Consider the following 22,802-nt stretch of genomic DNA (forward strand, 5'->3'; position numbering starts at 1 on the left):
TAAACATCAGCTTGTTTTGATCATTCCCATCCTCAGCAGAGCCTCTTCCCCAAGTCCTGGAACAGCTGGAATGTTTGCTCATTGCTCTCCTGTCCCAGTGCAAACCTGTTGCCCAATGAACCAAGGGCACATTTCACCCAGTTGGGCTGGATTTTGACAGAATTCCCATAATGCATGACCACTCTGGACCTCTGCTGGGCACGTGTGCTCTGTGGTTATGCAGGGAATTACATGGATATGAAACCCAGACCTTTCCAGAAATTAAAGGAAAACTAGCCAGGGTTCTGGCAGCCTGCCCAGCTCTGGGTCTGACTCTTATGTGGCTCTTTCCTGGGGAAAAAAGATAGGAAGGAAAAAAGAGGGAAATGAGAGCAGAGCTATACATAACATTTTAATATTGAATTTCTTGAGGAGATACCAAAATCTGGGAGGCAGCCAGATCTCATCCATCATCCCAAAGCAGCTTATCACCCTGTGGCTCCCAGCTGGCTGCTCCCAGCTCTGCTTGCACTGGGCTGGCTCGGAATTGCTCCCAATAATTCAGATGAAGGGAAGCAGAAGGTTCTTTGGCTCTGCCCAAATCCTGCTGTCACCCAAACCCCCAGGAGCAGGGAGCACACACAGAGGGTTTTCCCTCTCCTGAGTGGCACCTTTCCCTAAGGAATCCTTTGCTCTTCCAGAAAAAGGTATTTTTAGTTTCAATGATTCTGGGATAAATGAATTCTTCCTGGGGGATCCCACCACATTTCCTGTAGAAGGGAGAATTCCAGCCCCACATGCTTGGGATGATTGTTTGGCCATTCCTGTCTCCTTGGCCTATTCCACCTCAAATCCATTGTCTCATCCCAAAACCCGCTGGCTCTGTGCCCACAATCCCCGTGCCCAGCTCCCTCACTGCAATAACCCGGTCCCGCTCAGCTTCCCAGATCTGGGCACCCCAAATTCCCATTTTTTGGGGCACGGTTGTCCCTCACTGCTGGAAGCTGAACCCCAAACCCAGCGGGGGGAGCGCCCGCAGAGCGTGGGGCTGTGTGAGGGCACCTGGCCTGTCCCCTGCCCAGGCGGGCCGAGGTGCTGTCACCCCGGCGGGACAGCTGCCGAGGTGGCAGCAGGGGACAGCCGGCGGCCTTGGGGGTTTTTTCCCGGGCCATCCCGCGGATCCAGGGCCTGGGGGCCGGCGGTGACACCGGCGGAGGGCGGCCCGGCTCCAGCTCCGGCTCCGCGTCCCCGTCCCTGTGGCGGTGCCACCTCACGCGCGCGCCGCCGTGGGCGTGGCCTCGCCGCCCCGCGCGCCCATGACGTCACGCGCCCCTAGACCACCCCTCCCTTCCCCCCCCACCCCGTAGTCGCCTCTCCGTGACGCCATCGCGCCGCGCCGCGGGCGGTGCCGCGCGGCCCGAGCGGCCATGGTGGTGCCGGTGGCGGAGCCGGCCCGGGCCGGGCCCCGGCTGGGGATGGCGCTGGGGCTGGCGGCGGGCGCCGGCCTCTGCCTCGGCGTGATCTGGGTCATGCGCCGCCGCTCCAAGGAGGCGGCGGGGCCGCCGTGCCGCGGTACGAGCGGGGTCGAGCGGCGGGGAAGCCGGGTCGGGATGCGGGGAATGGGGTTGGGATAGAGAGGAACGTGGCTGGAGCTGGGGTTGGAATAGAGGGAATGGGGCTGGAATGGGCAAATGGGATAGGGAGGCAGGAGCTGGAATGGAGGAGATGGAATGGGGTTCGAATAGACACGAGTGGGGTTGGAATACGAAGGGTGGAAAACGCACTTGGAGTTGGAAGAATGGGGTAGAAACGGGAGGAGTGGGGTTGTAATGCGGGAAATGGGGCTGGGAAAGGAAGAATGGGGCTGGAGTAGGGGAGAATAGGGATTGAATGGGGGAGCAGGGCTGGAATAGGGGGAAATGGGGCCGGGATAGGGGGAAGTGAGCTTTGGGGGGTTGCGCTTTTAGAAGTGCTGGTTCGGAACCCTGAACTTCCTGAATGTCATCCACATCTGTGCAAAACTTTGGGAACAGAAAATGAAACCGTGTTTTTACAGTGATCACAGGATAATGGGGTCCTGGAGTGGTTTGGTGGGAAGGGGCATTAAAGCCCATCCAGTGCCACCCCCTGCCATGGGCAGGGACACCTTCCACTATGCCAGGCTGCTCCAAACCCCAGCCAGCCTGGCCTGGGACACTTCCAGGGATCCAGGGGCAGCCACAGCTTCCCTGGGCAGCCTGTGCCAGGGCCTCAGCACCCTCACAGGGAAAGATTCCTTCCAGTATCCCTTCTAAATCTCCTCTTTTCTAGTTTGGAGTTACTCCCCTTTGTCCTGTCACTCCAGGCCCTTGCAAAGAGCTGCTTTTCCATTTTTCCTTCAGGCTCCTTCAAGGGCCAGTTGGGTCACTGCAGAGCCTTGGCTTTTCCAGGCTGAACAATCCCATCTGTCCCAGCCTTTCCCTGCAGCAGAGCTGCTGCTCCCCTCTGTCCCCATCCACAGCAAGCCTCCTGTCCCCTGCCAGCGGAGCCGTGCACGTTCCCCTCCCCCCGGAATCCTTTCCCGCTGGGATCTGACTGTGCTGTGCTGTGCTGCAGGCCAGGCCGTGCCCGTGCCGGTGCCCCGGGCGCTGCTCCCGGCGGCGGGAGATGGAGATGGAGCCGTGCCCAGCCCCCTGCTGAGGCAGGAGGAGCAGCTGGAGCTGCTGGAGCGCCTGGACTTCGTGGTGAGCAATGTGGCCGAGCTGAGGAAGGAGGTGGAGGAGCTGCGGAGCAGCCTGCAGGACCTGGCCGCGGGGATCGTGGGGGAAATCAGGTACTGCCCCTCTCTCCTGGGACACAGCCGCTGCATCCCAGAGCTGGGAGGGACCTCGGAGCCCTCCCGCCCACCTTCCAGCGGCCCAGGCTGCTCCAAGCCCGTCCAGCCTGGCCTGGAGCACTCCCAGGGGATGGGGCAGCCACAGCTTCCCTGGGAAATCCATTCCAGTGCTGCACCACCCTCACAGGGAAAGTTCCAGTCCCTGTAGCCAACCTAAATTTCCCCTCTTCACTCCAGTTCCTTTTGCAGGGGCTGGATGGATTCCGTAAGGGTTGGCTGTGGGCTGTCCATGGAGAGGGATTTGCTTTACCTGCAGATAGATTATGTTATATGTTACATATTATATAAAATTATATATATGTAATATAAACCATTATATATTGCATATTATATTATTATGTATTATACGTAAAATATATATTATATAACTTATACATATTGTTGTATAATATGCATATTATATATTATGTAATAGACAGTATATATTATGTATTATATGTGAATACATTAATATGTAATACATAATATAATAATATAATAATTCATTCTATTATATGATATATATTATATAACGATCATTATATATTGTACATTATATATTATATAATTATATTATATAACGATCATTATATATTTTACATTATATATTATATAATTATATTATATAACGATCATTATATATTATACATTATATATTATATAATTATATTGTATAACGATCATTATATATTACACATTATATATTATATAATTATATACTATTCATTGTATATAACATAATATAGCATATGTAATATATAATCCAACATATCTAATAAATTATATTAGATACATTATATTATATATTATATCATTATACATATATGTAAAATATATTATATAACTATATATAATATAGTTATATAATATATACATTATATATTATGTACAATAATATATAATAATGTATAATATATACATTATGTCATATATACATTATATATGACATAATATAACAACACAATAATAATACATTAATACATAATACATAATGTAGCAATACATTACATGATGTGACATATTATATAACTGTAATTTTATATATATAATACATTATATCTATTATCTAATTGTGTGTATCTATTATATATGATATAAAATAACACCTAATACATTATATTAGATACATTGTATTGTATAATATATATTATATATCATACAGAACACAACATCAGCTCCATTTGAGTTTGTACAAACAGGAGTGAGCCACCTGGTGAATTCTGTGCTTAGAAAGGGAATTGTCTGAAGGCTGCTGGAGAGGAGAAGGGGAATAGCAGACATTTCACTGCCAAATATTTATTTCTCTTCCTTTTTCTTTCCCTCCAGGACCCACCTGGAGGAAACCCAGCGCGTGGCTCGCCGGAGGAAGTTCCCCTTCTCCAGGGAGAGAAGTGACTCCACAGGCTCCAGCTCCATTTATTTCACAGCCAGCTCAGGGAAACTCAACACAGATGATGGAGAGAGTGAAGGGGGGTAAGCAGAGCACTGGGACAGATGTTTTAGGGGATTTGGTGCCACATCTGGGCAGTTTGGAAGATAAAGAAGGGAATTTGCTTCCCCTACAGCCTGTTTTAATTTGCTTTTGTTACAGTGTGTTACTGCCAGGGCCAGACTGAGAGACCTGAAATGATCCTTTAAGAGAAAGGAAAAAAAAAATTGAGGGGTTTTAAAAAAACAATTTGATTAAGGAACCTTGCTGAAGGAAGGGAAGTACGAGTCCAGCCTGGCAATGGAGTGTAAGAGAGTTTGGAAATCAAATTTCCAGACAATATATTTTCTATTATATTAAAATGATCAAATCATCAGATCAGCAAACATCCTGAGGTGAAAGGGACCCAGGAGGATGATCCAAGCCCAGCTCCTGGCCCTGCACACGACAGAAAGTTCTGTGTGGTGTAAGAACATCATTAAAAATGCCAGTAGAGCTGCAGGTTTATTCCTGTTGGACAGGTAAAAAGTTCTCCTGCACCTCTGAGTGCTGATTTTCTGAGGAAATGCTGCTCCCTTGTGCCTGAATCTGACCACTTCTGTAGCTTTTGGGGTATGGAAGTGTGTCCCAAAACAGCTGGTGCTGCTATATACATTTTCCCAGAGCAGTTGGGATGAAATATCATTTAAAGAGGGATTTTAGAGCAGTGGGAGTATTTCATTTTTAGAGCAGTGGGGGAATTTGGGCAGCCAAATGGCCTGAGGGCTGGTGCCAGCTGGCATTTCAGCGGGGATTTGTCCTGCCAGGACAAAGGACAGGGATCTGGGACTGCCTTAAGCTCCTGTTTGTCTCTAATAACTAGAGCTGGTGAGGGTGATCTCATTGGGGTTGTAGAACTTCATTCAGCTCAAGTGGGTGTTGGGATGAGAGGGAAATTAGGGAGGGAGTGATTCATGGTGGTGTAATAGGTAACGAGGCTGCAGAACACATTTTGGAGCTGTGGAGTTGGTTCTGAAGGCAGGGCTTGGGTGTTTGGGTAACAGCAGATGCACTGAGTCACCAGAGGGCAAGGGTTTGTTTAAAAGTGCTGGAAAAGAGGATTTTGGCCACACATCCCAGCCCTGGCTGTTCTCAGATCATGGAAAAGTGTGAGTTGTGACAGAGGCCAAGAATTCAGGGTTACAGAAAAGGCACATCCTGAGGGGACAGGGGTGTATTTCACTGCAAAACCTCATTAATTTATTGGGAATCCAGTGGTGGTTGGTGGAGTCCTCACCTTTTAATTAACATCTGGAATTAGCTGTAATCACCAGTGTGGGGATCGGTGGATTAGCAGCTCTCACCTGATGTAAAACTGGAATCCCAGGTATTCCTCACTTTGGTGCTACACAGAGAGGTGTAAAAATAGCAGTCAGGCCAGGACCAGTGCCTGTAGTGCGCAGTGTTATAAAAGTGCTTGAAAAGTAACATTTTCAGGGTAGGAAATGCAAATTTTGGAAAAATTTATTGACGTTTTGGAACATGCACTGGGAGGAGGATGAGCCTGTTGCCAACAGATGGATTTCAGCTGGGTGTTCCTTGCTGAATTCTTTCAGTGGAACCCCCAATTTCAGCTTCATTTTGTGAACCATGTGGGCATGAGCAGCTTCTCCAATTTCAGACACAATTCTCAAAAATCTCCCAAGATTTTTCAGGGGGGTTGTGCTGCTTAATTTCCCTGTGTGGCTTTGGGTTTTGGGATTCTTCACCTCCTCTTCCCACGGGTTCTGTTTTCCTTCAGGATTGCCATATTAAAGCATTCCAGAGCTTTCCATCATTGTAAACTGAGGAAGACAGGCTGATAACACCTAAATCCCCATATCTCCCTGAAAACTTTGGGCTTCCTTGTCTTTTTGAGCTGGCAGAATCTTGTAGGGGCTGTCTGGCAGAAAACACGGCTGGATTTTGAGCTGAAGGGCTGAAATCTTGGCAGCTGCCAGTAAAGTGTGGGGCTTAGGATGGGGAAGTCAGGGAATTTGAGGAGTTTGTGTTTAATTCCTAGAAATGAGGTGGTCTAGAGAACTAATAATGCCATTAATATTAAGAAATGTAAATAAGTGAGGGTTTTAATCTGAGGCAGAGCCATGCCAGTGTCATCTACCTTGTGTTGGTTATCCATTAATTCAGTGTCATCTCCAGCATGGCATCCTTGCTTTCCTGCCTTTGCAGTGTGAGGCTGGTGCTTTATTTCTCACCTTAAAATGTTTCAGGACAGCATGGTGGGGTTTTGAAAGTCTGGGTGAGGGTTGGAGGCTGCAGTGAAGGAGCAGAGAAGGGAATTCCTGAGAATTAGGGCTGGTTCTCAGGAAGCTTTGATAGCCAAATGTGTCTTGTTATCTGTGTGTGGGCAAAGCCCTGTCACTGCCTCCTTCAGATAGGGGCTGTGGTCACATATCTGTGTCCCCAGACAAAGGCAGGGCCTCAGGGCTGTCCCTGGGAGGAGCAATCAGCCAGGACAGAGGGAAGCACAGCTGGAGGTACCCAGTGCCCCAGAGTGCAGGGAACTCGGATCCAGCAGAGCTGCTGAAGTTCTCTTGGGCAGTTACTGACTTAAATCAACAAATTCCCTGTGTTCAAGTGCACATTTTGAAGTGACTGGCTGATTTGTGCCTGTTCTGTAGTTAAAAGCTTGCAGGTGAAAGTGAGAATTGGATTCCTTTCCAGACAAGACAGATAGTCTTGTTTGAAAAGGAATCAGCTCTGTAAGTAGACTCCCTCCTGCTGTGGTACCACTGTGTAACCCTGGTTTAAATTTAAATTTTTAAATTCCCAGCTTCAGTGCTGGGTGAGCTTAATTTTCTCCATTCTCAGGAGCTCTGATCTGAGCGTTACAAGATCACTGGGGTTAGGAGGAGCTGGCAGGGTGTGCAGGGGAGGTGGGGACAGTTAGAATACTGGAATGGTTTGGGTGGGAAGGGACCTTAAAGCTCATCCAGTGCCACCCCTGCCCTGGGCAGGGACACCTTCCATAGGGCAGGTTGCTCAAAGGTTGTCACCCTTCACCCTTCATCTTTCTGAGGGTGATACGAGAAATGAGGTTGTGTGGGACACTCGGGTTGTGCAGTTTTCTCCGGGGTAAGCTGAGATAGCGTTCTTCTCCCGAGGAACAGCTCCTCAAACTGCTTTGGTGATGTTTGTTTCCCCCAAAGTTACACCACGGCCAACGCCGAGTCCGACTACGAGCGGGAGTCGGAGCGGGAGTCGGAGCGGGAGAGCGAGGACGAAGTGAGCTGTGACACCGTGAGGACCATGCGCAGGGACTCCCTGGAGCTGGCCCCCGAGGATGAGAGCCCCCTGCTGCTGGAGGCCTCGCTGGACGAGGGGCTGGGCCAGCTCCTGGAGCAGGCTGACCGCCTGCACAGCGGGGATGAGCAGGACAGGAGAGAGGGCTTCCAGCTGCTCCTCAACAACAAGCTGGCGGTATAGGTGCCTTGTCGTATTTTCCAGCACCGGGGGAGGGTCAGCTTGGATGTCAGGAGGGATTTCTTCGCTCAGAGTCCAACCTGGAACTGATCCCAACCTTGTCACCCAGCGCAGAGCACTGAGTGCCATGTCCAGTCATTCCTTGGACACCTCCAGAGATGGGGACTCTACCACCTCCCTGGGCAGCCCCTTCCGTTGCCTGACCACCCTTTCCAGGAAGAAATTCCTTCTGGTGTCCAGCCTGAACCTGCCCTGGCACAATTTGAGGCCATTTCCTCTTGTCCTATCCCTTGTTCCTTGGGAGCAGAGCCCAGTTCCCCCTGACTGCCCCTTCATGTCAGGAAGTTGTAGAGAGGGAAAAGGTCCCTCCTGAGCCTCCTTTTCTCCAGGCTGCGTCCCCCCAGCTCTGTTCCCTTCCCTGGACATGCCCCATCCCCTCCCTCACTGCCTTTCCTGACTTGAGAAGCCCAGAGCTGGGCACAGCACTGGAGGTGCCCCTACAGTTCCCAGCACAGGGAACACCTCTGCAGCGCTGAGCTCCAAACTCACCCTGCCTGTGAGGTGTGTTCTTCCTTTGGGATTGGGGCGTTTTAAGGCTTAGACAAACCCCTGTGGCAGCGCTGAGGCGGGCCCTGGGGGCTGTTTGTGTTCCCTGCAGTACGCGGGGCAGCGCGAGTTCCTGTGGCGCCTGGCGCGGGCGCACTGCGACATGTGGGAGCTGACGGAGGACAAGGACGAGAGGAGGTCCTATGCCACGGGGGGTAAGGAGTTCCCTGCTGCCACTCGGCTGCACAGCCCCTCCACCTGCCAGCAGGGCCGTGGGTTCACTGGTTTTCCCGAGAATTTGGTTTTTAGGAGGGGTGGGAAGCAGCGTTTTAAATGGGGGTTTTTTTTGTGTTTAAAAATTGAGCTTTCTGAAGGAGTCTAAATAGTGTACTTGGAGCTGGGAAAGTTGTTTCTCAAAGCTGTCATCCGTTTCTCTGTGATACTAAAATAAACCATAAATATAAAATAAACAAGCTTTGATGTAGCACACTGGATTTTCTCTGTCCCAGCACGTGCAGATATGAAAACAATACCTATTTTTAAATTCGCTTTAACTTCATTCCCTCTTTGTTCCTTACCACCTCAAAGGTGTCTGCAAGATTTTAGGTGAGTCACAATAGGAAAAAAATAATCTCTATTACAGTTATGATGTGCAATAAAAGATACTAATCTAAATAATTTCTGTCTTGTTTATTATGCACAAAACAAAATAAAGTTAGTTAATACTGTAGCTAATGTAATTACTCTTTTTCTAGGAATCAGTGCAGCCATTTAAACATGGAATTCTGAGTTTTATATTGTTCTTTTAGCCATCAATAGTTGCTTAGTTTTCAGCTTTTTGAACGTGCCAGAAGATAAAATGATGGGATGTTTCCAAGCCAAATGCATTATCAAATTGACAAATATATGACTTTTATGCTGTTCTGTTGCTCTGACAGCCTGAGAGAAAGAAACTGGGAGAGAAAGCAACTGAATTTCTTACCTCTGACTACTTTTTTGTTCCAGGGAAGGAAGAGCTGGAACTTGCCTTACACAAATGGGATCAAAGTGCTGAGTGCCACCAGTGGTAAGTGACTTTTTACTTCTTGTTTTTAAGTAGCATAGGAAAAGGACCTGGAGGATTTTGTGAGCTGAGCTGCAGTTAAAAAAAAAAAAATACAAACCCCCTACAAACTTCTTTGCTGTTGCTTGCACTGTGCCACACTGGTGGTGTTTTTCCATAAAAAGCCATTTTTAACAGCTTTGCTTACTTGGTGTAGGGAATAACTCGACAGACAGTAGGTTTGGTTGTGATGGTAGGAATAAATCTGGGGTATCTTGCAGAACTTAATTATGAATTTCTGTCTGAAGAGTTCTGGAGGAAAAGCTCCCAGGTGGAGCTGCTTTTGAGGCAAGAGGGGATGTGTTTGACTCCATCAGCCAGGTCTGGGAGTGTGGGCTTGGTGCTGTGCCAAATTCCCTATTTTCCACTGAGTTCTGGAGGAAGGAAATCCATCACTCTCATCAGACAGGCTTTTAGAGTCTCCTGGAAGTGTTTTCTGCCACTGCTGGCTCTGCTCTCATCACCCTGCAGGGCCCTTGGCTTGGACATGAAGGGACACAGCAGCACGTGGCTCTTTTTTATTTAAACACAGATATTTTATGTATTTGTTCCATGCTAAAAGAAGAGGTGATCTGCAGTTCAGCCAGGCAGTGGTGACCAACATTTCTGCCCAGGGTTTCAGGGAGGAGGCAGGAGAGGGGGCAGGACCTGGCTCCCTTCAGCAGCCTGGAGGAGCAGGCTGTGCTTCCAGCTCGTGTGGGGGATTTTTAAATGTCCTTTGTAAAAATTACTCCAAAAGAGAGTTTGTGGAGTGGCACAGGTACTTGGAGATAAGGGAATGTGCTTTTCTGTTGCTCTGGTGAATTCCTCTGTGAATGGTGTTTGTCAGCAGTTGCACTGAAGGATTGACAGCACTTCAATTAGAATAAAAGGGATTTTTTTTTCTTCTTTAATGAAAATTATTGGGAAAAGAGGTTGCTGAGTGTCTTTGCCAAACAAGATCTGTGCTCTTGCAATGAGTAAATTTGCTTGAAGGATTCTTTTGAACTACTGGCATCTGAATAAATGCCTTTATCATCTTAAACTGTGTTTCATCTGTTGGTAATGAATTACTGCTCTCAATTAAAGCTTTGATTGGAAGCAGGAATTTGGGAGCAGGAAAATCTCCAGCAGATCATGGTGCTGGGCTCTTGTCTGCTGGCTTAACATCTTTGAATGAATGGGGTTTAGTTGCCAGAGTGAATCTTAGAATTTGTGTTTTACAAAGCCAGGTTCCACTCCCATGTCCAAATATTGACAGTTTTGCCTTGGAATTCCAAGTTTTGGAATTTTGACAATTCTTGGCCCCTCAGACCCCTTTCCCAAACAGGGGTAAGGCTCCTTCCTGCACAGCTACATCTTGCTTCCAGTTCTCCAGGGCAGCTGGGGGAAGGAAGCAGCAGAGCAGCATGTGGGAGGTGTGGGATTTCTTGGGAATGAATATGTAACTCCCTTTATCAGCACACAAATTACTATTTTCTGCCACGAATAGAACAGGAAATTATTCCCTTCCCAGCTCTGAAGTGGTCACAAGCTGACTTAATTGCAGTCTTTCTTTATGGTAATTGAATTTACCCTGGGGAGAAAAAGCAGCAGAGGTTTTAAAGCCTTTTTGGGGTGGATTTGATGTCCCAGCTCTTGGGGGAAGTGATCAGAGAGCTTTGTTCACATTTATTTAAATTACAGTTTTGTTCTGTCATATTTCTCTCTAGTGACTAATTTCCTTGCTGAAGAATCCTTTATTATCTTCTGTCACAGGGGAATAATTTATTATCTCTCACCACCCATGTTGTCTTTCCAATATTCTTCTCCCTCTTACAGTTTTTCAGACAAAAAGTGGATGGATTCAGTGCAGGACACAAGCTGGGAGAGTGGCATGGCTTTGTGCTGGTGTGATGGTCCTTTGCATTCTTCCTTCTACACACAGCAGCACACACCAGCATCTTTCTCTTTCCCACTTTAACAGAACTATTCCCAGTTATTTAGCTGCCTCTCCACACGGGCTGTGTGAAGCCTGATGGTGCAGGTCTCCTGGGCTGAGTTTTTTCTCTGTGTGTGAGCATCATTTGATGTTGATTTTCTCTTTTATCAGTTGCCTCTTGAAAGTTTGTGGATTCCTTCAGATGAAATTGTGCTGGTTTTTGGTGCTTATTCATTGTCTTTTGTGCTTGTTATTTCCTCCTGCTGCCCACATCATTCCCAGTTTTTGAGGTGCTGGGGAAGGCAAGAGGTACTTTGCCTATAGTTACCATTGCAAGGAAAGATTTCTCCCCTCAGTGCCTCGTTGTTGTTCAGTCATCGCTGACATTTTAAAGAAACAAAGAAAGAAAATAAGTGGGGAAGGGAAGGATTTCTGCTGGGGAATCAGTGCTGGCTACAGCTCCTTTCAGGGCTGGAAGGATTTGACAGCAGGAGGAAAAGTGGTTTCTCAGGAGTGCCAGGGAGAGCAGTAAGTGTGTGGGGCTGTGTCTGGCCTGGCTTTGGGATCTGCCCAAGCACAAAGGAGAGGCTTTCATGGCTCTGCTCTGGCCGTGGGGTGTGGGACAAAGCTCTCCTTGTAGCTGCTGTGTTGGAAGCCAGCTGGTCCCAAGGGAGCCATCTCGGGCAGGATGGAGCAGGAGTTTGGTCAGGGCTGCACAGACAAGCCAGCCTTGTGCAGGGGGCTGATCTCTGCCCCTGCTGCCCTTGGGATGTTCCCTTGGGAAACGTGGCAGTTGTGTTGGGCACTAAATGCATTTAGTGCCTTCAGATGGGATCTGTGTGTGGGAGGGGAGGGATTCACAGGGAATGATCCTAGAGCCTCTCTGCTCCTGACTTACAATTACCTGGTTCTTACCTTGGGTTTAGACACCAGAGTTGCCTCTGCTTTGGTTGTCAAAGCTCCCTGAGCAGGTGGAACTTTTGTCCATTTAAACTGATTTCTCCATGAGCTCATTTCAGCTCTTGAGTAGGACAGAGCAAGTTCCCAAGTGTGGTTTTGCTTGGATGGATGGATGGATGGATGGATGGATGGATGGATGGATGGATGGATGGATGGAGCATCAGTGGCTGCACAGACCTGTCAGAAATTAATTGAGAAACAACTGTGGCCTTCTGGAATTCCCAGCCCATTCCCTGTGGGTCTTTGCAGCACAGCTGCAAGCTCGAGGCAGCAGCTTTAGGGATCAGGAAAGGAGAGCGAGCTGTGGATTTGCCTTGGCTTCCATTCCTCTTGCTAAAAGTAATACTGGAAGTGCAACCAGAGGGATTTCAGAGAAACCTGAGGAAAATGGTGCAGGTGCTGTGTCAGGAGCTGGAGTTGGACATTTAGCCCTGGAAATGAAGCACTGCCTGCTGAAAGCCCTCGCTGTGGGAGGAATAATAAGCTCCAGCCCCCTTGGGGTTGTCCTGTGTGTTATGGAGAAGTGGGATTGGTTTGGCTGAGTCTCCAGAATGTGCCCTTTCTTCTGGAGAGTCTGGTGGAACATCTTGATCACCAGCCCTTTTCAGTTCCGTGGGTACATCTGGCTGGCCGTGGGCAGATCCTGGATTTTTGAAAAGTCACAGCATTCCGGATGTTCCTGGGAGATGGCTTTGATTTAACACCTGGCAGTGCTTCAGGATTTCACTCCTGCTGCGTCACTGCCCAAATCTGGCCAATTCTGAGCCAGAGTCTGGATTTATGAACCGAGCATTTTCTGTTCTGCAGGCAGATTAAACAGGGAATCTGCTGTCAGCGTGGTATGGAGCAGGAGCAGCTGTAGCAATAGGTGTTAGTTCAGAATGTAGTGGAGGGAAAATAACATGGAATTAGAGCTGTCTGAGGGCAGCCCCCTGATTTGTCTGCCCTGGAAGGTGAACTCAGAAACGTGAACATCCAGAGTACGGGAGCGCTCCCATATTGGTGTTTGTGGGCTGTAAGGAGCAGGGAACATCAGCCTTCCCCACTTTTTCCTTCCATCTTGTCTCTCCTTGGAAGAGCCAAAGTTGTTTTCCCCAATCTCTTCAGGATCAGCTGGTCATTAATTTCAGGTGGAGTCACTGGGAATTCTGCTGTCTCTCCCAAAACACTAATTCCCAAATAAATTCTTATTTTAATTTTTGGTTGTTGCAGTCTAAAGACCTGCCTGCTAATTCCCTGTCCCCTTACTCAAGTGCAGGGACTCACATACATCTACCCAGTGCATAGGAAGGTAAAAAACTGGGAATGCTCACAAAATACTGGGAAAACTCTCTATGAGGTGGTTGAAAGAGCTAAGAGCTGTCTTTGGGCTAGCAGAGCTCCCTGACTGTGGAGGGGAAGTGCTGGAGGCTCTGTATTCCATAGCAGAGTCCTGCTTCCAGGGAAGTCAGAGTGCAGAACCCAAAAACTCCTTAAATCCTGGAGATTTAAGCTGGAAGATCAGGCTCTCTCAGCTGGGGGTTCCTGCTTTCACAGAGTTTATTTTCTAATAAATGGGGAAATCCTGAGCTGAGATTCCTGAGGGAAGTGGTGTGTCAGCAGCTTAATGGGAGCTCTGGCTGCTAATTAATCAAGGGATATCTTAAGGAAAGCTCTGGATGGATCTGAGCAGTAATGCACAGGGCACCCACTGGTTGCAGGGGATGAAAACCCCCATCATCATTATTTTTTTCTCTCCTGGTGCTGCTGCTCAGCCCTCCTGCACCTCCACAGTGCTCTGGTGATGCTCATCCCGAGGCATCCCATGGAATGAGCTGGAATAAATGACTCCATCCTGCCCAGCTGAGCAAGCAGGGGAGAGAACAGCAGAAAGGAGAGCCTAAAATCCCAGAAGTGCAGAGTTGTGGGTGTGAAAATCCCCCACAGTCCAGAACCTGGGATCAGCAAAGCTGGGTTGGGAAGAATTATCTTTCCTGGGTGTCTCTTCCCATATATTTATTTTTTTTAATTTATTTCATGGCACTAAAATATGACTGAAGTTTAATTTATTGCTGCTTTTATGGGTTTTTCATCAACATTTCACCAGGCTGTTAAAAAAAACCCTGGAATTTATATTTGGCATGAGACAACTGTGTGATTTATTGTCTAGGAGTATTTTATCTCATGATCTTAGAAAATAAGCTTTTTATTGGCTTGTATTTCTCAACCCCTGTCATGTTGTGGTTAGGGATGTTTAGTTCAGGCTGGTGTTTGTTGGGAAACAAACTGGAGAAGATCCTAAAAACACTTACTCCATCATCTGCACGCAACAGAGTGGGGCTGTGGAGCCCCAGCAGCAGGGAAAGATTTTTTTCCAGCTGGCAGGAAAAGATGTTATGTCCCATAACCCACTGATTTGATAATCCTTACCTTTACCACGAAAATTAAGAATTTTAGAGCTGATCCAAGAGCTTTTCCACAAGAAAGGTAATAAAGGAGGAGATTTAAGGCAAAATGCTAAATTGTTGAGAAATCGTGACTTTGTGCTGTAAGTTACACACTGGAAATGGAGCAGTGAGGTGTGAGGGGATTTGTGGGATTTTGTGACTCTGAGGAAAGTGTAATTGGAGATTTAAAGGTCTCCTGACAGATTCCTGCACATCTGCTGTGGTTAATCATCCCAAAGGATGCTTTGGGATACCGGGATCTGTGGCAGCACTGGGGTGTGGGTGTAGGGACGGGGATTTTTATTTGCATCTTTCTGCTTTTCAGCTTTATTTTTTGCAAGAACTAGCCGTGTTATTGATTTGTCTCTCTGTTCCACCTGATATTTCTTGAACCAAGCTCAGAGCAGGGATGGAAATGTCCTCCACTCCCAGAGCTCTCACCCAAGCAGGATAGGAGAGGCCAAACTTCCATCTGCATGTTCTGTCCCACTTGAGAGCTCTCTGAGCTCTTGTTTCTTGGGAAGTGATGCAGGGAGGGAGGATTTGATCCGCTGTGGTGCAGGGAGGTGAGGTGGGAGGGTGCAAATCCACAGGGAATTAATCTTGAATTTCGTGCAGTGACTGCTTTTGCTGGGGCCTTGCTTCTCAGGCTCACAGCTCAAGGTCTCTTACTGGACTAAACTAAATGTCTTGGCACTTTCAACACTGAGCACGTGTCATTCTGTTTGCCAGCTGCAGGATGTAGGTAGGTGTTCCAGGTGTTTCCCTGGGAGCAGAGCCCTGTGTGCTGCTGCTGTGTAAGGGGGTGGCTGTGCACTTAGTTCTTTAGAGCTGCTCTTAGTCTGCCTCTTGCTGCAGCAACTTCACTCTGCCCTGCTCTGGGTTCTGGCACAGCTTTGCCTGCTCAGAGAAGCAATTCCAGCTGTGCAAGTGTGCTGCTCCTGGTTTTAGGCATCAGTGCAGTGAGTTTGTGTCGCGCCCAACCCCTCTGGCCGCCTCTTCCTTCCAGCTCCTTCCTCCCTGGGTGCTACAGTTTTGCTGCTTGTGTCTCTTCCTGTGGGGGATGTGCTGTATTCCTTGTTTTCCCCACTAAGGTGTGAAGCTTTAATGCGCTTCACAGAATCTTGGGATGGTTTGGGTTGGAAGGAACATTAAAGCTTTTCCACCCCTGCCATGGGCAGGCCCACCTTCCACTATCCCAGGCTGCTCCAAGCTCTGTCCAGCCTGGCTTTGGGCACTTGTAGATTTTCCTTGTGCAGCCATGGACAGCAGGTAAATGTGGATTCAATGTGGATTCAGTCCCAGCTGGCTCATGCAGGTGTCTCCCCATGCAGGTTTGCCATCCTTTGTGGGCAGGTGTCGGAGCAGGAGAGCATTCCCAAGCGCATCCAGGCTGGATATGTTTTCAAGGTGAGTGGCCAGGAGGTGCTGGCCTTTGTGTGAGTATCAAACAACACTCATTTCTGCGGCAGGAAATTGGGAAAATTGGCTCCACTTCTTAGGGAAGCAGTGGATTTCAGAGATGCCGTGAGTGGGTGGTTTGGGGTGAGGAGACTGATTCCAGCCGTGCCTTTAGGGAGTGACCAGGCTGACTCTGCAGTTTTACACACTGTAATTGCAGAAAAGAAAAGAAATCTTGCAAATTAATTTAGGTAAAGGATGAGACTTAGAGCTTGAAACATGGAATTATTGTGTGGTGACAACACACAGCACCAGCTTGTCTGCAATATGTGCCCGTGAGCAACCTGCACCCTCCCAGGAAGCAGTTTCTGCTCAAAGAGGATTTAATTTGCCTCAAATTCCCGTGGTTTTTTTTTATTCCTAGTATTATTGCTGTTGTTATGATGCCTTGTGGATGCTCCAGGGGAAAAGGATATGCATGGAACAGGCCACAGGTTACTGTTTCCCCATCAGCCTTTGGCATGATCAGTGAGGTTATGGCAAAGCTCTGGAGCAGCAATAAAATGCAGGGCAGCTTCTTTGTATGTGTGTGTGCAGCAATTCCTGTCCCTGAGGCTGGAGAAATGCTGCTTTGCCTTGCTCACTGAATCCAGTCTCATTTTACTGTCTGTGACACTTAAATTGTGGATTCCTTCCTTTCCTCTTTCTCCCCCTGCTCTGGAGGGTATTTTACTTGCTTTTGACAAAGAAGTGACACGTGCTGGTGATGCTTTCCCACAGGAACACATTGAAAAAGCCATTGCCCTGAAGCCACAGGACCCACAGCTCTACTATCTGCTGGGCAGGTGGTGTTACCAGGTAACAGAGTTCATTCTCAGCCCCTCTGAAGGGTTCAGAGCTCCAGCCTGGGGTGTTAGTCACTGCTGCTGGCATGGGAGGGGAAATGGCAAAGGCTGGTCAGGAAAACCCCCAGCTGCAAACTCCTTTCCTGTTCCCAGTGCTTTGCTTGGTAAAAACAACCTTCCTTCCGTGCTCTGAGCACACAGGGATGTGGTCAAGGCCATCTGAGGGGCTTCTGCTCACCCTGTTGGTGTGTGATGTGTTGCATGTGTCCCCCTGCCACACACAGAATTGGAGGCACTGGCAGCACCTGCCAGCTGCTTTATGCTTCCTGACAGGGAAAAGCTTGGAGGCAGATGCCAGGCTCTCAATCAGATTTAGAGCCTAAAAATGGAATAAAAGTCTTCAGTGACTGCTGCTGTTCCATTGGAAAGCACTTTGTTGGGAATGGAGCCACAATGCAGACATTGTAACTGGGATAATTGAGGGTGGGAATTACAGAGCAGTCCTGAGCTGAACTTCTGGGAGCTCCTGGCTCTTTTCCTGGAAAAAGAACCTTCCTTCATGCTCAGCCTGGAGCTGCTGAAACTGTGGAATAAAACCACAGGTGGAGGAGTATGGTTGTGCTTCATCTAGTCTGCATGGTTGGAATTATACAGGATCAAACAGGGTATTGTCAGAGGGAGGTGGTGGAACCCCCATCCCTGGAGGTGTTCAGGGAATGCCTGGAGGTGGCACTCAGTGCTCTGGGCTGGGTGACAGCGTGGGGACACGTTGGCCTCCATGGGCTGGGAGGGTTTTGCCAGCCTAAATGATCCCATGATTATCTGGTGGGAAGGCTTCAGCCTGCCTCTCCCATGGAATCACAGGGTGGAGGGAACAGGTTCTTGTGGAAGGTTTAGGCTGGGAGATGGCAGAGCACAGCTGGGGACTGGTGTGCCTGCACCATGGCAGGTTGGGATTTGAGGCCATCCAAATCCCAGATGTGTGGAACTGCGAAAAGTGACCTGGGACAAGGGAAAGCAAATGGGGTTGAATTCTGTGGCCGGACTTGGATACTCCATGGGAATATTCCGACACTGCCGAGGGGTTTGACTCCTCCCTGCTGCAGGAGCAGCTCCCAGGGACTGGGCAGGCCCTTGTTCCCGTGCTGGTGTCGGATGGACGGGCCACGTTGCCCTTGTGTCTGTGCAGGTTGCCCACCTGGGCTGGCTGGAGAAGAGGACGATGTCGGCGCTGTTCGAGGCCCCCCTGACGGCCACGGTGCAGGACGCGCTCCAGAACTTCCTGCGGGTGAGGAAATGGGAATGTGCCAGGGAGGGCATCACTGACTGCACCACTGACTGCACCACTGCTCAGCTCTCAGCCAAGGGCATCACTGACTGCACCACTGACTGCACCACTGCTCAGCTCTCAGCCAAGGGCATCACTGACTGCACCACTGACTGCACCACTGCTCAGCTCTCAGCCAAGGGCATCACTGACTGCACCACTGACTGCACCACTGCTCAGCTCTCAGCCAAGGGCATCACTGACTGCACCACTGACTGCACCACTGCTCAGCTCTCAGCCAAGGGCATCACTGACTGCACCACTGACTGCACCACTGCTCAGCTCTCAGCCAAGGGCATCACTGACTGCACCACTGACTGCACCACTGCTCAGCTCTCAGCCAAGGGCATCACTGACTGCACCACTGACTGCACCACTGCTCAGCTCTCAGCCAAGGGCATCACTGACTGCACCACTGACTGCACCACTGCTCAGCTCTCAGCCAAGGGCATCACTGACTGCACCACTGACTGCACCACTGCTCAGCTCTCAGCCAAGGGCATCACTGACTGCACCACTGACTGCACCACTGCTCAGCTCTCAGCCAAGGGCATCACTGACTGCACCACTGACTGCACCACTGCTCAGCTCTCAGCCAAGGGCATCACTGACTGCACCACTGACTGCACCACTGCTCAGCTCTCAGCCAAGGGCATCACTGACTGCACCACTGACTGCACCACTGCTCAGCTCTCAGCCAAGGGCATCACTGACTGCACCACTGACTGCACCACTGCTCAGCTCTCAGCCAAGGGCATCACTGACTGCACCACTGACTGCACCACTGCTCAGCTCTCAGCCAAGGGCATCACTGACTGCACCACTGACTGCACCACTGCTCAGCTCTCAGCCAAGGGCATCACTGACTGCACCACTGACTGCACCACTGCTCAGCTCACAGCAAGGGCATCACTGACTGCACAGCTCACAGGGATGGCACTGGGCCACTTGGATCCCTCCTGGTGCCTCCCCACTGCCTGGGGCCTGGGTGAAGGAAAGCTGGTGAGAAGTGTCCATTCCAGAATGGCCAGAGAAAAGAATGGGATGTTGCAGATGTCAGAATTGCAGCCCAAAGTGCTGGGAATCGTTTTAGGGGGGTTGGTTTTCCTTTCTAAGGCTGCACAGCGATTCCTTGCTCTGTGCTGGATGCATCTGGGATGTGCTTCCAGGGTCTGGGAGCTGGCAGCTCCTCCCTCAGAATGTTTCACTTAAAGCCTGGCTGACTCTTCCATTTCAAACTTTTCCAAACAACTGCTTGAAGGTTTCAGGGGCATGGTGCTTTATGTATTTATTAGGATTCTCCTTCCTGCCATCTATTTTTTTTCCTTTAAAAGCTGCAGTGAGCCTGATGTAAGAATTGACTGTGTCCTTGCATATCCTAAAGTCTGCTCTTCCCTGTGACACCCTGCCTCTGTTCCTGTAGGTCGAGGAGCTGAGCCCAGGGTTTTCCAAAGCAGGAAGAGTTTACATTGCCAAGGTAACCACTCACTTCTTGTTTGTTCAGAGGATAAGAAATATTTGTATTAAAAATCACCTTTGGCTGTAAAGTGCTGACTAGGTGGAAAATACTCCATGCAGGAGCAAAATTTTATAGGATGATAATATTTCCTTTTATCCTTTACATCTTTTTAGACCAAATCACCTCATGCAGATGCTTTAAAGTTCAGGGATTTTACCTTTGAGTCACCCAGTGGAGCATCCCTGGTTTTTAACAGATGAAATTCTGTACAAAGCAGGCGTGGTGGCTTGGCAGCTGTGGGCTGGAGGTTTAATCCTTCCCCACCACCACTTCTGTGGTGATAAAACCAGAGAATCATGGGGAGAAGTAAAGGATAAAGGATTTCTCTTTCCAGCATGGGAGTCTTGAGCCCTCTTGCTGAGGGGTTTTTAGCACCCACTTCCTTTTCCTGAGTCTATTTCATGGTCTCCAAATACCTCCAAGACTCTCTGGGCACCCAAAATCTTCCTGTTCCCAGAGGGATCACTGTGCCTCAGCTGCTGGTCACATGGAGAATATTTCATACCTATTTTGGGACCTGAGACTCCTGTAGATAATATTTATTACATTTTCAATAGACTGGGGAGTGATGTGCTCCCAGGAGAGAGGTTTTGTGTGAGGAAGAGGGGAAACAGCAACTGAAAATCAAAGTAGAGCTTTGAAAAGGATGAAAACCACAGAGACACCTTAAAATGTCCAGACAAAACCCAATCTCCTTCATGAAAGAGCATATATTTAGTATTCCAAGATCTGGTGGTGCTTCTGAGGCCTTGTGGCTGAGGGATACTGCAGGAGATGCCAGTGCAAAGGGTGAAGAGGCAGAACCAGCTGTTTTTAGCAGCTGCCCCGTTGCATTTGCTGCCTGTTTTCCCCCATGTAACCCCTGTGCCGTGGCCATTTCCCTTGCCAGTGCTACAGGGACCTGGGGAACGCCTCGGCGGCGGTGCTGTGGATGGACCTGGCCGCGGAGCTGCCCGGCTACACCAAAGAGGTAACGCTCAGCAGGGAGCAAAAATGGCCTCTGCACCTCTGCTCCACTCCTGAGATCCCAGCTGGGCCACTGCATCCAGGCTGGTTGGGGGGATGGAGCACCTGTGCCTTGAGGAAAGGCTGAGGGAATTGGGATTGTTCAGCCTGGAATAAAGAAGTTCGTGGTGCCCTAATTGTGGCCTTCCAGTGACAGGAAAGAAGGGAGAGAGACAATTTACGAGGGTCTGGAATGACAGGAAAAGGGGGAATGGCCTCCAACTGAAAGAGATGATGCTTGGATCAGGGATTAGGAGGAAATCCTTCCCTGTGAGGGTGCTGAGGCCCTGGCACAGGTTGGCCAGAGAAGCTGTGGCTGCCCCATCCCTGGAAGTGGCCAAGGCTTGGAGCAACCTGGGCTAGTGGAAGGTGTGCCTGCCCAGGAACTGCATGGGCTTTAAGGTCCTTTTCAAGCCAAACCATTCCAGGACTCCATAATATGCTTAAAAGCCAGTTTGGGGTTGGAGAAGAAGAAGGGAAAAGCTATTTTTTATTTGTTTTAATCGAGCTGTACATTTATCTGTTTCCTTCTGGCATTTCCAGGATGCAGAAAGCGAGAGGGAACTTGAGGAGATGCGCTCAGTCTGTGAGGAATAATTTTGGAAAAACTCATCCCATTACAGAGACAGTAAAATTCCAAATGGATTTCATGATCCTGACAACTACAAGTACACTTCATGGATAAGCCACAAGAGCTTACAGGAAAACACCCAGCAGCACATCCAGGAAAACATCTTGGAATTAATGGGATAAAATTGTGATTTATTTTCCTTTGCAGAGCACTGCATGTGTTTGATTTTAGGATCCCTAAAAATGTTACATTCCTGAAAAAAAGGTGGGAATGTTTATAGGTAGAGTTTGTGATACAAAAACATTTTTGGTTATAAATATATATATGTGTATATATATATATGGCAGATATATGTGAGATAGATACTTTGTGATATAAATATGTATTATATATTTTTATATGTGTGTGTATAAATATATATATATATTTATTTATATATTATATATATATATGCACATATATGTTTTGTATCACACTCTCTACCTGTCAGAAATCCTTGCTGGTGAGCTCCCAATTCATTCCTGAGGAGAAGTTGAGCCAAACTTTCTCCAGTTTATTTGTATTGTCTTTTCCATAGTAATTAATGGAATGAGTTGTAATAACTATTTATTGGCTTATGTGGATGTTTTGGGGAGATCAATTTCCAGGTGGGACCAAGGAACTTTTCTGCACAATCCAGACTGGATTTTAAGAGGTTCATTAGTCAAAGAAGTGAGGAATAGGATTTTAAACTTCAGGATTTTCTCCCAGTGGTGGTTCTGTCTTCCTTCACACGAGGCTGAAAACTTCTGTCCCTCCAAACTGTGCTGCTGTGGTTTAGATGGAATGACTGAGTTTGGGAAGTAGTTCTTGACCAGAGAACAGGCCACAGGGGTGGGAATATCCTGTGGCAAGGAGGATGTTTGGCTGTGATGATCTTCTGCCGCTGACCAGATTAATTCTCTTCGCATTAATTATCTTCTGGACTAACGAGGCGACACCAAGGAGGTGAAGCTGACATTCCTGATGACTGACATTCCTCTTGCAGCTCCTGGGGACCAAACAGCAACAGGGAATTGTGCTGGATGCTGACACAGATGGGCAAGGAAAACATGTTGTGGACTGCCCCACATACTTATCAAGGCTTCATTGATATCCCTTAAAATTCCAGTGGCAGCTACTGAACACTAATTCCTGAATGTCTGTTTCATGCTGGGGTGGCTGTGAGGGGTAAAGTGAGGAGTGTGTGAGTAAAACATTCCTTAATTGACCTTTTTTTCCCCTTGCACTGTGGTGGTTTGTTACTTCCTGAAAATAACACTGAAGGGGAGAAGTGCAGCAAACTCCAGCATTAAAACTTCTGGATTGCAGGTCGGGATGTTGCAGGGCTGGGTGACAGCCTCGGGGCAGGCACTGGCCAAAGCACAGACGGGGAGGTTTGGGAGGATTTGGAGGACCTGGATGGAGTGATGGGGCTGTGCTGGTGCCAGTGCAGGT

At 48.5% G+C, this 22,802-nt stretch overlaps 1 protein-coding gene across 5 annotated transcripts; it reads left to right on the plus strand.

Annotated features, from left to right (window-relative positions):
- Window positions 1–1,369: 1,369 nt before the first annotated feature.
- Window positions 1,370–22,575, plus strand: RMDN3 (regulator of microtubule dynamics 3). 5 transcript variants are annotated; one of them, XM_041402238.1, is made up of 13 exons: window positions 1,370–1,551; window positions 2,575–2,791; window positions 4,160–4,306; window positions 7,451–7,721; window positions 8,383–8,485; window positions 8,859–8,876; window positions 9,276–9,336; window positions 15,993–16,068; window positions 16,840–16,917; window positions 18,094–18,192; window positions 19,655–19,708; window positions 20,640–20,720; window positions 21,299–22,575. In XM_041402238.1, the coding sequence occupies exons 1-13, from the start codon at window positions 1,407–1,409 to the stop codon at window positions 21,350–21,352; spliced, it is 1,404 nt and encodes a 467-aa protein (XP_041258172.1). In that variant the 5' UTR covers window positions 1,370–1,406; the 3' UTR covers window positions 21,353–22,575. The 5 variants fall into 5 exon arrangements, with proteins under 5 accessions (XP_041258172.1, XP_041258174.1, XP_041258175.1 ...); XM_041402240.1 differs by lacking the exon at window positions 19,655–19,708; XM_041402241.1 differs by lacking the exon at window positions 16,840–16,917.
- Window positions 22,576–22,802: the final 227 nt, after the last annotated feature.

This window comes from Onychostruthus taczanowskii, unplaced genomic scaffold (assembly GCF_017590055.1).
Source record: "Onychostruthus taczanowskii isolate IOZ18803 unplaced genomic scaffold, ASM1759005v1 scaffold195, whole genome shotgun sequence".
NCBI classification, from domain to species: Eukaryota; Metazoa; Chordata; class Aves; order Passeriformes; family Passeridae; genus Onychostruthus; species Onychostruthus taczanowskii.